The sequence below is a fragment of the Ursus americanus genome, chromosome 32 (genome assembly GCF_024610735.1).
Source record: "Ursus americanus isolate L20-20 chromosome 32, mUrsAme1.1.p, whole genome shotgun sequence".
In the NCBI taxonomy this organism is placed as follows: Eukaryota; Metazoa; Chordata; class Mammalia; order Carnivora; family Ursidae; genus Ursus; species Ursus americanus.
The window spans coordinates 615,172-631,358 of record NC_142158.1 but is presented as its reverse complement, the minus strand read 5'-3'; the positions used below and the strand labels follow the sequence as shown (position 1 = coordinate 631,358).

Sequence of the window (16,187 nt, the reverse complement as noted above, 5' to 3'; positions counted from 1 at the left end):
TCTGTTAGCCATTTGTATGTCTTCATTGGAAAAGTGTCTGTTCTTATCTTCTGCCCATTTTATGATTTGTTTATTTGTTTCTCGTGTATTGAGTTTGAGAAGTTCTTTGTAGATCTTGGATACCAGTCTTTTATCTGTAGAATCATTTGCAAATATATCCTCCCATTCCATGGGCTGCCTCTTAGTTTTTTTGACTGTTTCCTTGGCTGTGCAGAAGCTTTTTATCTTGATGAAGTCCCACAAGTTCATTTTATCTTTTGTTTCTCTTGCCTTTGGAGATGTGTCATGAAAAAGGTTGCTGTGGCCGGTGTCATAGAGGTTGCCGCCTACGCTCTCCTCTAGGATTTTGATGGATTCCTGTCTCACATCGAGGTCTTTCATCCATTTGGAGTTTATTTTTGTGTATGGTGTGAGAGAATGGTCAAGTTTCATTCTTTTGCTTGTAGCTGTCCAGTTTTCCCAGCACCATTTATTGAAGAGACTGTCTTTTTTCCACTGGATGTTTTTTCTGCTTTGTCAAAGATTAGTTGCCCAAAGAGCCGAGGGTCCGTTTCTGGGTTCTCTATTCTGTTTCACTGGTCTATGTGTCTGTTTTTGTGCCAGTACCATGCTGTCTTTGTGATCACAGCTTTGTAGTACAGCTCGAAATCCGGCATTGTGATGCCCCCAGCTTTGTTTTTCCTTTTCAACAATTCCTTGGCGATTCGGGGCCTTTTCTGGTTCCTCACAAATTTAAGGGCTTTTTGTTCCAGTTCTTAGAAAAATGTCATTGGGTATTTTGATCGGGATAGCTTTGAAAGTGTAGATTGCTCTGGGTAGCATGGCCATTTTAACTATGTTAATTCTCCCGATCCATGAGCATGGAATATTTTTCAATCTTTTTGTGTCTTCCTCAATGTCTTTCTTTCTTTTTTTTTTTTTTAAATGATTTTTTATTATATTATGTTAGTCACTATACAGTACATCCCCGGTTTCCGATGTAAGGCTCGATGATTCATTAGTTGTGTATAACACCCAGTGCACCATGCAATACGTGCCCTCCTTACTACCCATCACCGGTCTATCCCATTCCCCCACCCCCCTCCCCTCTGAGGCCCTCAGTTTGTTTCTCATAGTCCATAGTCTCTAATATTTCATTCCCCCTTCTGATTACCCCCCCTTTCTTTATCCCTTTCTTCCCCTACCGATCATCCTAGTTCTTATGTTCCATAGATGAGAGAAATCATATGATAATTGTCTTTCTCTGCTTGACTTATTTCACTTAGCATTATCTTCTCCAGTGCTCTCCATGTTGTAGCAAATGTTGAGAACTCGTTCTTTCTGATAGCTGAGTAATATTCCATTGTATATATGGACCACAACTTCTGAATCCAGTCATCTGTTGAAGGGCATCTCGACTCCTTCCACGATTTAGCTATTGTGGACATTTCTGCTATGAACATTGGGGTGCATATGGCCCTTCTCTTTACTACGTCTGTATCTTTGGGGTAAACACCCAGTAGTGCAATGGCTGGATCATAGGGTAGCTCAATTTTTAACTTTTTAAGGGACCTCCACACTGTTTTCCAGAGTGGCTGTATCAACTTGCATTCCCACCAACAATGTAGGAGGGATCCCCTTTCTCCACATCCTCTCCAACAATTGTTGTTTCTTGCCTTGTCTATTTTTGCCATTCTAACTGGCGTAAGGTGGTATCTCAGTGTGGTTTTGATTTGAATTTCCTTGATGGCTAATGATTTTGAACATTTTTTCATGTGTCTGTTAGCCATTTGTATGTCTTCATTGGAAAAGTGTCTGTTCTTATCTTCTGCCCATTTTTTGATTTGTTTATTTGTTTCTCATGTATTGAGTTTGAGAAGTTCTTTGTAGATCTTGGATACCAGTCCTTTATCTGTAGTGTCATTTGCAAATATATTCTCCCATTCCGTGGGCTGCCTCTTAGTTTTTCTGACTGTTTCCTTGGCTGTGCAGAAACTTTTAATCTTGATGAAGTCCCATAAATTCATTTTATCTTTTGTTTCTCTTGCCTTTGGAGATGTGTCATGAAAAAGCTTGCTTTGGCCGATGTCGTAGAGGTTGCTGCCTATGTTCTCCTCTAGAATTTTGATGGATTCCTGTCTCACATCGAGGTCTGTCATCCATTTGGAGTTTATTTTTGCGTATGGTGTGAGATAGTGGTCAAGTTTCATTCTTTTGCATGTAACTGTCCAATTTTCCCAGCACCATTTATTGAAGAGACTGTCTTTTTCCCACTGGATGTTTTTTCCTGCTTTATCAAATATTAGTTGCCCAAAGAGCCGAGGCTCCATTTCTGGGCTCTCTATTCTGTTCCATTGGTCTATGTGTCTGTTTTTGTGCCAGTACCATGCTATCTTTGTGATCACAGCTTTGTAGTACAGCTCGAAATCCGGCATTGTGATGCCCCCAGCTTTGTTTTTCCTTTTCAACAGTTCTTTGGAGATTCGGGGCCTTTTCTGTTTCCATACAAATTTAAGGACTATTTGTTCCAGTTCTTTGAAAAATGTCCTCGGTATTTTGATCAGGATAGCATTGAAAGTGTAGATTGCTCTGGGTAGCATGGACATTTTAACTATGTTAATTCTTCCGATCCATGAGCATGGAATATCTTTCCATCTTTTTATGTCTTCCTCAATGTCTTTCAAGAGTGATTTATAGTTTCTAGAACATAGGTCCTTTACGTCTCTGGTTAAGTTAATTCCAAGGTAACGTATGGTTTTTGGTGCTATTATAAATGGGATGGATTCCCTAATTTCTCTTTCTTCAGTCTCGTTATTCGTGTATAGAAATGCAACTGATTTCTGAGCATTGATTTTGTATCCCGCCACGTTACTGAATTGCTCTATAACTTCTAATAGTTGGGAGTGGCTTCTTTTGGGTTTTCCATATAGAGTATCATGTCATCTGCGAAGAGAGACATTTTGACTTCTTCTTTGCCGATTTGAATACCTTTGATTCCTTTTTGTTGTCTGATTGCTGTTGCAAGGACTTCTAGTACTATGTTGAATAATAGTGGTGAGAGTGGGCATCATTGTCGAGTTCCTGATCTTAAGGGAAAGGCTTCCAGCTTTTCCCCATTGAGAATAATATTTGCAGTAGGCTTTTCATAGATGGTTTTTATGAGATTGAGAAATGTACCTTCTATTCCTACACTCTGAAGGGTTTTAATCAGGAAAGGATGCCCTCAATGTCTTTTAAGAGTGATTCGTAGTTTCTAGAATATAGATCCTTTACGTCTCTGGTTATGTTAATTCCAAGATAACGTATGGTTTTTGGTGCTATTGTAAATGGGATGGATTCCCTAATTTCTCTTTCTTCTGTCTCATTATTCATGTATAGAAATGCAACTGATTTCTGAGCCTTGATTTTGTATTCCACCACATTACTGAATTGCTCTATAACTTCTAATAGTTTGGGGGTGTATTCTTTTGGGTTTTCCATATAGAGTATCATGTCATCTGCGAAGAGAGACAGTTTGCCTTCTTCTTTGCCGATTTGGATACCTTTTATCCCTTTTTGTTGTCTGATTGCTGTTGCAAGGACTTCTAGTACTATGTTGAATAGTAGTGGCGAGAGTGGGCATCCTTGTCGTGTTCCTGATCTTAAGGGAAAGGCTTCCAGCGTTTCCCCATTGAGAATGATATTTGCTGTAGGCTTTTCATAGATGGTTTTTATGAGATTGAGAAATGTACCCTCTATCCCTCCACTCTGAAGGGCTTTAATCAGGAAAGGATGCTGTATTTTGTCAAATACTCTTTCTGCATCTATTGAGAGGATCATATTATTTTTGGCTTTTTTCTTGTGGATAAAATCTAAGACACTGATAGATTTGCAAATATTGAACCATCCTTGGATCCCAGGGATGAATCCCACTTGGTCATGATGGAGAATCCTTTTAATGTACTGTTGGATTCTGTTAGCCAGGATCTTGTTGAGAATTTTGGCGTCCATGTTCATTAGGGAAATCGGTCTGTAATTCTCCTTTTTGATAGGGTCTTTGCCTGGTTTGGGGATCCAGGTAATATTGGCCTCATAGAATGTGTTTGGTAGCTTTCCTTCTGTTTCTATTTTTTGAAATAGCTTTAGGAGAATAGGTATTATTTCTTCTTTGAACGTTTGGTAGAATTCCCCAGGAAAACCATCCGGGCCTGGAGTTTTGTTTTTTTGAAGGTTTTTTATCACTGTTTCAATCTCTTCATAATTAACTGGCCTGTTTAAAAAATCAGTTTCTTCCTGTTTCAGTCTTGGTAGTTTATGGGTTTCCAGGAAGGCCTCCATCTCTTCCAGATTGCTTAATTTATTGGCATAAAGCTGTTGATAAAAGTTTCTAATAATCCTTCCAATTTCATTGGTGTTGGTTGTGACCTCTCCCTTTTCATTCATAATTTTATTAATTTGGGTCCTTTCTCTGTTCTTTTGGATAAGTCTTGCCAGTGGTTTGTCAATTTTATTTATTCTTTCAAAGAACCAGCTTCTAGTTCTGTTGATCTGCTCTACTGTACTCCTGGTTTCTAATTCATTGATTTCTGCTCTAATCTTGGTCAACTGCTTCCTCGTGCATGGATTCGGCCTGTCCCTCTGTTGCTCTTCCAGCTTCTTGAGGTGAGAATATAAAAACTGCATTTTAGATTTTTCTATTCTTTTGAGAGAGGCTTAGATGGCTATGTATTTTCCCCTTAGGACTGCCTTTGCAGTGTCTCATAGGTTTTGGACCATTGTATTTCCATTCTCAGTGGTCTCCATAAATTGTTTAAATTGATTTTTGATTTCCTGGTTTATCAAGTCATTCCTGAGCAGAGTGGTTCTTAGTCTCCAAGTGTTTGAGTTTCTTCCAAATTTTTCCTTGTGGTTGAGTTCCAATTTCAGAGCGTTGTGGTCTGAGAATATGCAGGGGATAATTTCAGTCTTTTGGTATCGGTTGAGACCTGTTTTGTGCCCCAGAACATGGTCTATTCTTGAGAATGTTCCATGGGCATTAGAATAGAATGAATATTTTTTGGTTCTGGGGTGTAGTGTTCTGTATATATCTATGAGGTCCAACACGTCGAGTATGCTTCAGAGCTCTTGTTTCTATGTTGGTTTTCTGCTCTGGTGCTCTGTCTATTGCTGCTAGTGGAGTGTTGAGGTCCCCTACTATTAGCGTATTTTTATCTATATGTCTCTTTATTGTGGTTAAGAGTTGGCTTGTGCATATTGCTGCTCCCCTGTTGGGGGCATATATATTCATAATTGTCATATCCACTTGTTGGATACATCCTTTAAGAATAATATAGTGCCCTTCTGTGTCTCTAACTATAGTCTTTAGTTTAAAATCCAATCTGTCTGATATGAGAATTGCTACCCCAGCTTTCTTTTGAGGTCCATTGGCATGAAAGATGCTATTCCATCCCTTTACTTTCAGTCTGAATGTATCTTTAGGTTCAAAATGAGTCTCTCGTAGACAGCAAATGGATGGGTCATGTCTTTTTATCCATTCTGCAACCATGTGGCATCTATGGTAGCATTTAGGCCATTTACATTGAGACTGATTATTGAGAGATCTGATTTTAATGATGTCATGTTGCCAGTAAAGTCTTTGTTTCTATAGATTGTGACTTTCTGTTCTGTATCCCTCTTGGGGCTTTTTTACTTTTATAGAACCCCCCTTAATATCTCCTGTAGGGCTGGTTTCGTGGTTATGAAATTGGTCAATGACTGGCGATTCTGGAAGGTCTTTATTTCTCCATCAATTCTGAATGACAGCCTTGCTGGATAAAGGATCCTTGGCTGCATGTTTTTCTCTGAAAGAGCTTTAAAAATGCCCCCCACAACCCTTTCTCTCATTCCTGGTCTGTGTAGACAGGTCTGATGTAATTCTTATATCTTTGCCTTGGTACATGAGAAATTTCTTTGCCCTGGCCACTTTCAATACTGTATCCTTGGATCTAATATTTGCGAATGCACTATGATATGACGTGGTGTAGGTTTGTCGTGGTTGAGCTTGGGAGGGGTCCTCTCTGCCTCTTGGACACGAATGCTTGTTTACTTTGAAAGATTAGGGAATCTTTCAGCTACAATTTGTTTAAATTGTATGGTGACAGTGGTGACTATACGTATCATGGTGAGCATGTCATAACGTATATGATTGTTGAATCACTATATTGAACACCTGAAACTAATAGAACATTATATGTCAACTGTACTTTCCCCCCCAGACTCCCCCAAAAAAGGATTCCAGTACTTTGGTCACTTGTATTTTTCTTGCCTTTTCTCTGTCCTCTAAGTGAAGAATAGAGTTTGTGTCTTAATCCCTAGATAAGTAACTTATTTACCCCTCTGGCAGCTATGGTCTAGAAGGGTAGAGAGGAATGAGCACTGCACTTTGGTTTGATTTATTGATGGTGGTCCTAATATTTTCTGAGAAATCAAGACCTGCTGCATTTTCTCGTCCTTTCTCCCAGAATGGTGAGGACATCTCTGTGGACCTGGTTAAAGAGCAGTGTTTGTTGTTTAAAGTTAGAAATGTAGTTAGGGAGATTTTAAAAGTATGCACCTCTGCCTGAGAGGGAAGGCAGACCCTCGGGACCTCGTTATTGAGCTGGCTGAGTACAGGGACTGAGAGTGAAGAATTCATTTTCCCCAGGTCCCCAAGGACTCTGTCATACTTGGAAGAGAGACCCGATGAGATGTTTTATCCCCATACTCAGTACAGCTCTTGAAGATTCCAATATTTCATATCTGTTCACATGGCGATGTAACCTCTGGGGTCATCTCCTTCAGAGAAGAAAGAGACAATTAAGGACTGTTTATCGCTGAAGGCTAATTGAGGTCATCCCCTCCCTGAGCCTGTCCCTTGTGGACCGTTTCCTTAGTGCTGGTGCCGCTGGGCCATCTCCTCAATGCTCTTGCCGCCTCAGTCCTCAGACGTTGTCAGTAATCAGCATCATTCACTCCCCCAGAATGGTAGCAGGTGAAGAATTTGGCCGGAAACTGAGAATAGGTCCTAAAAGGGGCAATATGGTTTTGTACATTCCAGAGACAATGATCACAATGATCTTTAATGTGTAATTGTTATTCTTAACGGGGCTTGAAAACACTGGCTGCAGAAAAATACATATAATGCCATATGCTTCAAGTTTAAATACCTACAATGTCTTACTTCATATCATGTCAGGGTATATTACTATGTAATAAAATATGATGAACAATAAAGATAAAGCAAAAGTCATAATAGTGATCACCTCTGAGAAGAAGGAGTATAATTGTGCAGGAGTAAACATGTGCCTTTACTTATTGATATTGTGCTTTATTTCTTAAGTTGAGCAGTGTAGGTAAGTGTGTTTCCAAGAAGAACAAAATGGTAGCAGGGCCAAGCCTCAGATTCAGTAGCAGTCCACTTCTGTGCTGTCTCAATTTTAACCAAGTCTGGACTTTGAAATCCTATGTCCACTTTTGTCTTTTCTTTTTCTTTTTTTTAGATATTATTTAATTTCAAGTTATTTAATATGTAGTGTATTAGTTTCAGGGGTAGAATTTAGTGATTCATTACTTGCATATAACACCCAGTGCTCATGACATCAAGTGCCCTCCTTAATGCCCATCACCCCAGTTACCCCGTCCCACCACCCACCTCCCCTACAGCACCTCTGTTTGTTCCTAGAGTTTTGTCTCTTATGATTTGACTCCCTCAATGTTTTTATCTAATTTTTCCTTCCCTTCCCCTATGTGCATATGAGTGAAATATATGGTATTTGTCTTTCTTTGACTGACTTATTTCCCTTAGCATAATACCCTAGAGTTCCATCCACATTGTTACAAATGGCAAGATTTCATTCTTTTTTATGGCCGAGTAATATTCCATTGTATTTATACACACCACATCTTCTTTATCCATTCATCTGCTGATGGATGTCTGGGCTCTTTCCATATTTTGGCTACTATGTACATTGCTGCTATGAACATAGGGGTGAATATGCCCAGTCAAGTCACTATTTTTGTATCCTTTTGATGAATACCCAGTGGTGCAATTGCTTCATGGTAGGGTAGTTCTATTTTTAACTTTTTGAGGAACCTCCATACTGTTTTCCAGAGGAGCTGTACCAGCTTGCATTCCCACCAACAGTGTGAGGGATTCCCCTTTCTTCGCATCCTCACCAACATGTGTTGTTTCCTGAGTTGTTAATCTTAGCCCTTGTGACTGGTGTAAGGTCATATCTCATTGTGGTTTTGACTCATATTTCCCTGATTGCAAGTGATGTTGAGCATCTTTCATGTTTCTGTTAGCCATCAGAATGTCGTCTTCAGAGAAGTGTCTGTTCATGTCTTCTGCCCATTTCTTGAGTGGATTTTTTGTTTTTTGGGTGTTGATGCTCGACATCACTAGCCATCAGGGAAATACAAATCAAAACCACAATGAGATACCACCTTACGCCAGGTAGAATGGCAAAAATTAACAAGTGAATAATTAAAGTTTGACTACTTCCTTGCCAATTTGGATGCCTTTTATTTCTTTTCGTTATCTGATTGCTGAGGCTAGGACTTTCAGTACTATGTTAATTAACAGTGGTGACAGAGGACAGCCCTGTCTTGTTCCTGACCATAGAGGGAAAGCTTTCAGCTTTTCTCCATTGGGGAAGATGTCTTGCTGCTTTTAGGATTTTTAAAATCTCTATATTTCGCTTTTTTTAATGACAATATGTCTTGCTGGTGGCCTGCTTTTGTTAATTTTGATGGGAGTTCCCTGAGTCTCCTGGATTTGGATATCTGTTTCCTTCCCCAGATTAGGGAAGTTTTCAGCTATAATTTCCTTGAATAAAGCTTCTACTCCCTTTTCCTCCTTTTGTTCTTCTGGAACTCCTGTGATAAGAATGTTATTTTGGTTTATGGAATCACTGACTCTCCTAAGTTTACATTCGCAATCTAATACTTTCTTCCCTTTCTTTTTAGCTTCATTATTTTCCATAATTTTATCTTAATATCTCTTATTCATTCCTGTCCTTCTTCCATCCTTGTGGTCATTACATCCAGTTGGTGCCAAGTCTGAGTTACAGCATTTTTCCTTTTCCTTTGGCCTGACTAGTTTTTATGTCTTTTATCTCTGTGATAAGGGCCTCCCTGATGTCTCTATGCTTTTCTCAAGCCCAGCTCATATCCTTATGATTGTTGCTTTAAATTCTGGATCAGGCATCTTACTTATATCTGTTAGATCCCTGGCTGTGGCCTTTTCTTGTTCTTTCCTTTGGGATGAATTGCTCTGTGTTGGCATTTTGTCTAGTTCTCTGTCTTCTTCTCTGTGTTAGGAAAGCCTGTTATGTTTCCTACTTCTGGCAGTAATGGCTTTATAAGAAGAGATCATGTACTGTCCACGGTCTGGTGCTTCAGGAAGTGTGTCTGGTGTGTGCTGCGTGCACTCTGCTGCTGTGTTTTGGCTGTTCTTTCCCTCAGCTCAGTTGACTGCAGAGTTTCTCCTTGCCTGCAGTGGGGAGTGTTTGGACCTTGGCCAGAGTGTGGCGAGTTTTAACTATGTATGCTCTGGTCTGCTTGTTGAAAGAGATCTGGTACTGTTTCCACTAGAGCTGAAGCTTTGCAGAGCTCCAGTCAGTAGAAGTGGTGCATGCATGGGGTTTGTGCTAGAATCCTGGGAAAGTGGCTCACTGCTCTGGTTCTCAGGCACACTTGCCTGAGAAAAGCAGCACCTGCAGAGTTCAGAGTGTCTGAGTTTGGTTGAAGTGGTTTAGGCCACCACTCATGGTGCCGTGCTGCTGGCTGCTTACTGAACTTAGTTTATGCTGAGGGGCAGGGCAGAGAAATTGCGTCAGCCCCTTCCCTTGTCCTGGAGAGGTGATTTCATGCACACCAGCATCTGGGAAACCCTCCCAAGGAGTGAGCATTTTCCCCCTTTGTGTCCCAGGCGTCCCTCAGATCCTTACATTCACTCTGCCTGTGTCCTGGCCATCTGCCTGCCTGGCAGCATAGTGCCCTTGACTTCTATCTCAGGCAGGCTGGCTGAGTTTTAAATCTCCAAACTTCAGGGATCTGGCATGGCTGGTCCCATGCTTGTCCTCGGGGGGGTGGGTCTCACTGCTCTGGAACTGATGCATGTTTGTCCCAGAAGGGCATTTGCACCAAAGTGCAGGTATTTGGAGCGTGGAGTAAAGCCCAGCAAAGAGCCAGTGTCCAGGCTTGCCACCGTCAGCAGGTGTCTTCGTGCTTATGCCTGGCGGGGGGTGGTGGTGATGGCACCCACCACCTGTTTTGTCCTTGGTGAGGCATTGCCACGTCTTCCAGATGCACTTGAAGGAGGGGGTACTGTCTCTCCCAGTTTGTCACAGGGGATCCTCAGGTCACGTGCACTGATCCACGGCTATCTGCCCTCCACAGGAGCACTTCGGCACCCTCAGGGCTCCACACCAGCCAGGCCACAGACCTCTAAAACTCCAGACTTTCAGCCCCACTTGTTGTAAAAACTCACAAAAATCAGCCCTTCTTGTTTTCTCAGTCAGTGGCTTTGGGGGAAGTGTTTTACTTGTGCGGTCTCTCTCTCTCTCACCTCTCTCTGTGACCGGAGCTCCTTCCCCTCACGGTACCCACTATCCATTTCTCACCCGAATCTTGTCTCCACACCTCCTACCTTCTATGATCTGGCCTCTTCTCCCCCTGCAGTTGTGCAGTTTGTTCTGTCAGTCATCAGATAGATTTCTTTTTTTTTTTTTTAATATTTTATTTATTTATTTGACAGAGAGAGACAGCCAGCGAGAGAGGAAACACAGGCAGGGGGAGTGGGAGAGGAAGCAGCAGGCTCATAGCGGAGGAGCCCGATGCGGGGCTCGATCCCATAACGCCAGGATCATGCCCTGAGCCGAAGGCAGACGCTTAACAACTGCACCACCCAGGCGCCCCCATCAGATAGATTTCTTGGTTATTCCAATGGATTTGATATTTATCTAGCTGTGCTCAAGGGAAAAGGAGGCCTAGGGTCATCCTAGTCCTCTGCCATCTGGTCTCCTCCCTCCTTAGGGTTTTCTACATATGATATCATGTCATCTGCATATACAGACATTTTTTATGTCTTCCTTTTGATTTCAGTGCCTTCATTTCTTTCTCTTGCCCAGTTGCTCTGGCTAGGACTTTTCGTACTGTGCTGAATTGAGGTGGTGAGGAGGGACAACCGCCAGCGAATGTGATGTTAGCTGTCGGCTTACCACATAGGCCTCTAAACGTTGTGGTATTGGGGTGCCTGGGTGGCTCAGTCAGTTAAGTGTCTGACTTCAGCTCACGTCATGATCTCAGGGTCCTGGGATCAAGCCCCATGTCAGGCTCCCTGCTGGGTGGGGAGTCTGCTTCTCCCTGCCCTCTGCCCCTCCCCCCATTCATGCGCACTTTCTCTCTCCTTTCTCTCTCAACTAACTAAAATCTTAAAAGAAAAAAATATTGTGGTATCAACCAATTCGGAGACTGAGTGCAGGGCTCACAGCAACCTATCTGTCAGGAAAAGGCAGAGAGGGGAGCGTGCCTCTGTAGGACACGCACCGAAGCAGAGACCTCATTATGACACAGACGGTCAGGCCCTATGCTTGCAGTACCATCACCCGCCCAGCAGTGCCCGTGGCACCTGTGGCATCATCCGCTAATACAACCATGGCACCTGTGGCACTGAGCAGAAATGGCAGTAGGGCGCTTAATACAGGGGATTTACTGGTTGGCATGCTCCCTGATAGGCACTTAATTTTGGAATTTGCTATTCGGAGATCATTCATGGGATGGGGAGCCCAAAATGAAGACAGTGGATGTTCTGCAACTGGGGGCTGGTGCATGAATTGGAAAATAATGATAATAAAGTAAAACAAGAGGCCATGTTTGTACTCTGAGTTCATGGAACTTTTCTTATCAGCAAGATACAATGATACAAGGGACAGAAACTTTTCTTTTGATATTTTCATTGACAAGAACGTGAAACATGACCCATCATTTTCATGTGGCCATTATAAAGGTGCACTTATAATTGATAAAAATAGCTGAAAGCTAAGTTATTCTTTAGCATATTTCCTTTGATGGCACCACTGCATCCTAAAAGAGTCTAATTGCTCTTGAATCCTCACCTCCTAAGAAAATGTATGGTTTTATAAGGTATGGCAGTAGTGAGTGTCCTCCCTAAAAAAGTGGCTACTGTTGCTGACAAATGACAAATAGCTAATATTATTCTCTCTTACAGAGGAATTCTTTTCTTTTAACACAAATCTGCCTTTTTTTTTTTTTTTTTTTTTAAATTAAAGAACTGAAAGCAGAGAGCGGAAACAGCCTCACGTCCATTTAGGACAGCTTTGCTGCCAACAGAGTTATTAACATTTTTAGATCCAGAATTCTGGGTAAGTGATTTTCAGCCTATGTCTGTCATTTCTAGCGGTCCTGTTTGTTTCTTTAAAAAATATTTATGTAGCAGTAGACTAATGCAACCAGGAAAGAGAGAAATGTCTTTTTCTCCAAATTCCTGAGAGTACATTTGTTACCAAACTTTTTTATGGTATTCTAAGAAATCTCCAGCATTTGACCCTGATTAACTGAGGCCATCCTTGGGTCCAAGCTGTCAGTCACCAACCTAGAAGACCGTTCATGCCTTCCTCAGGTGCTAGAGCCTGGGTATGTTTCCTCGTGAATTGGTTTGGCTCAGGGGAGATCTCAGTCATCTGTGCAGACCGGGACAAGCATGTGCTATAACACGGAGACATTGTTTTTCCAATCTTGTTGTCACTGTCAGCATCTTCCTCCCAGTGACACTTTCACATCACAGTTATATGGGGAGTCTGTTCATGTACAGTGGCCTTTGGAGGGGCACCAGTCACTGTACTAGCTGAGATTTTTTCTGCTCCTCTAGGGGCGAAGTTTTTCTCCCTTGGGAGTGATTTATCTGATGTGAATGTATTCAATACATTGGGAGAAATAAATCAGCTACTCAGTGTGACCCAAACTTTAGTGTGGAAGGGAATAATTTAAAAGGAAATCAACTAAAATGTTAACAGTCATTATTTCCAGGTTATGAGATAATGAGAAACTTTTTCTTTTATTTTTCCTGTTTTTCTCATGTCCAAATACACACTTAAAAGGATTCTATAATATTATGCTGGTGAAAGAAAACCTATAGTGTCTTTCCCTTCTCTTAGGTTTCAGGTGTTGCAAATGTCCTAAATGTTAAAAGACTGAATATGTTGCTCCTGTATTCAGGAACAAACCTAAGGTTGCCAAATTTTTGTTTTGTCAACTAAGAGCATCAAGCCCCTTTCAGAAATTACCATTACTAACACCATAATTCATGAAAGAAAGAACATTATAAAATTGAAGAACTAGGAGGAGGGCACTTGATGTAATCAGCACTGGGTGTTATATGGAACTGTTGAATCACTAAATCCTACCTCTGAAGCTAATAATAATACAGTGTATGTTAACTAAATTGAATTTAAATAAAGAATTAAAAGTATCCCAAACAGCCAGAAGATAGTATTAAATAACAAATGACCTTTTATATTGAATTCATTTCCACCATTTCTTTTATTTAAGAGACTTAAGAAACTGTTACCCACCTCCTTTCATAGGTGTGTAGGAAGGAAATTAATTAAGATCCATAAAACCATGTCATTTTTCTGTTTAGAGACTCAGCATCTCCCACTTCTCTGTAACAGTGGTTCTCAAACTTCAGCCTGATTACCTGTAGTGCTTGTTAAGAAACATCAGTTGCTGAGTCCCTGCTCAGATAGTTGGTCAGTAGGTCTGAGGTGGGCCCAAGAGTGTGCATTTCTGATAAGGCACCAGGTGATGCTGTTGCTGCTGATTGAAGGACCACACTACCTTCCAGGAAACGCCCGAAGTCCTTATCAGGCCATGGAGGGTAGAAGTTAAGCTCCTCTAACAGAGAGACCCCAAAGTAGAGTGGCTTAATTAATTTTAAATGGTTAGCTTTTCCTCCTGTAATAGTGTGGAGGCATTGCTCTGCTGCAGGGGTGGGTCTATTCGGTTCCCTCATAGGGTTTGGTAAAGCTAGGTACCCTCCGCAGTCACATTCCAGCCAAGAGGAAGTGGATGGAGAAGGGTGTGAACAAAGGCTTCATGTTTGAGACGATAACTCTGGAGTTGCACGCATCGCTTCCCTGGCGTTGTGTTGGTGGAGGCCAGGCTCAGAAATGTGATATGCAGCATGGGACCCTGTGCCCAGTTAAAACTTGAGGCAGAAATCAGAATCTGGTGTAATCCTACATAACTAAATTTCCCTGTGAAATATTTTAATGCTTTGTACATATCTCCCTTTCCGTACTTAACCACATTTTATAACTTTATGTTTACTTGTCTATAGCCCCTGTTTGGTCTTGAAGCTTTCTAAGTGTATGAATTGAAGTTTATGTGTCTGTATCTCTTTCTGCTTGTAATTTCCGTCTACTTCCTACTTATTTACAAAGTCAGTACCTACAGCAAATCTTGGTACGTGGTGAACACCAGTTAAATGCTCTTCACATAAATGAATCAGTTCATCTTCTGTTGGTAAAGGTCAATATTTCCTAGCTGTCTTCCATCTAACTCATGACTTGGCTGACCATTTTCCTACACACATTATTCTCTTTACTGCGTTCTTCACATCTTTGTTTCTTAAAGTGTAGATCAGAGGGTTAAGGGTGGGTGTGATGATCGTGTAAAAGAGAGAAAGGAACTTCCCCTCATCTTGGGATGTGCTATTCTGTGGCTTCATGTACATGTAAATGACTGTTCCATAAAACAGAGTTACTATTGTGAGGTGGGAACCACATGTATTAAGGACCTTACGCCACCTGGCCTCTGACTTGATCCTCACGACAGCTTGAGTGATAAATCCGTATGAGATGAGAATTAGTGATATAGGTGCTAGAAGAAATACCACTCCAAGAGCAAAGACAATGATCTCCATTACTTTTGAGTAGACACAAGCCATCTTGATCAATGCTGGCATCTCACAGTAGAAGGTATCCATATCCCGGTGCCCACATCTTGGTAACTTCAAAGTCAGGGAGCAAAGAATTAAGGCACTGCCAAGGCCACCCAGCCAGGCGGTGAGCACCATCTTCTGGCAAAGCTGAGGGTGCATTATCACTGTGTAGTGAAGAGGTTGACAGACAGCAGCATAGCGGTCATAGGCCATCACAGCCAAGAGAAGACATTCAGCGGCTCCCAGGTCAAGGGCAAAGAAGAATTGGAGCACACACCCTCCATAGGTAATAGACCTTGATGGACCCCATAGATTCACCAGCATCTGGGGGATAATGCTAGTTGCATAGCAGAGATCCAAAAAAGACAAATTGGATAAGAAGAAATACATGGGAGTGTGGAGCTGGGCGTCTAAGTAAGATACAAGAATGATGGTTGTGTTTCCTACCAGAGTCACAATGTAGAAGATGAAGACAAGCCCAGAGATGATGCGTTCCAGTTGGGGTCGATCAGAAAACCCCAGCAGGATGAAATCCGTAGTGGAACTTCCATTGTTTGTGTCCATGGCTCCTTAGGAAAGTCTAGGAGACAAACCACGGTAATCAAAATAGCATCAGCTCTAGGCAGAAATAAAAATCTCTGTAGTTTGCTCTGAGTATCACAGATTCAGTTGTTGGTGTGCTCTCTCCCGTTTGGAACACCTCTGTTAACACTCTCCCTGTGTTCAGTGCCCAAAACCTCTCTGTGTTCACTCATAACTAGAGTGGTTCTGAAATAACATGGTAACCCCATCACATGAATTGTACTGGAGGGGCTTCATGTGCCATGACACCTATGGTCCTGTGTATTTTGAGTAAGTAATAAGTCCGTGAAGTTAATGATGTAATTGAAGAGTGGGGTGTTTTGATTTTTTCCTTGTTGAAATTATGACATAAGCATACTTGGTCCTGACAAATTTTTCCCTTATCAAAAGAGTGGAGTTTGAGATAAAAAGTTAAATGACCCATTTACGTGCGATAAGTTCCCTCGTTTGGTAGCAGGATCATTTTCCATATTCATTTCTGAGTGTGCACATTCCAGCCATTGTAATTTCCATCACTACCTACCTCCTCCTCATGTTTTCCCTCCTCTTCCACATCGCAGACACCTCTGTTCCTGTATCAGTTCTGGTGTTCCCCACTCTACTGACCTTTTTTTGTGCATGTGTTTTTGGTGCAAGGAATAATTATCTTTCTTATTAACCTTGA

The 16,187-nt window shown here is 41.5% G+C and overlaps 1 protein-coding gene and 1 long non-coding RNA gene across 2 annotated transcripts in view; one reads left to right on the top strand and one right to left on the bottom strand.

The window, feature by feature from the left end:
- The window catches only part of LOC123794458 (uncharacterized), a 40,939-nt gene extending 27,000 nt beyond the window's left edge, over positions 1-13,939 (top strand). The window contains exon 4 of the long non-coding RNA XR_006780207.2: positions 12,270-13,939. This is a non-coding gene — a long non-coding RNA (uncharacterized LOC123794458). The remainder of the gene's footprint in view (positions 1-12,269) is intronic.
- A 610-nt stretch (positions 13,940-14,549) lies between these two features.
- Positions 14,550-15,509, bottom strand: LOC123794430 (olfactory receptor 2W1-like). The gene has a single exon (XM_045800610.2). The coding sequence runs from the start codon at positions 15,503-15,505 to the stop codon at positions 14,561-14,563; it is 945 nt and encodes a 314-aa protein (XP_045656566.2). The 5' UTR covers positions 15,506-15,509; the 3' UTR covers positions 14,550-14,560.
- Positions 15,510-16,187: the final 678 nt, after the last annotated feature.

Coding starts and splice junctions, on each gene's coding strand:
- LOC123794430 (XM_045800610.2), bottom strand. CDS start 15,505: ATGGACACAAACAATGGAAGTTCCACTACGGATTTCATCCTGCTGGGG.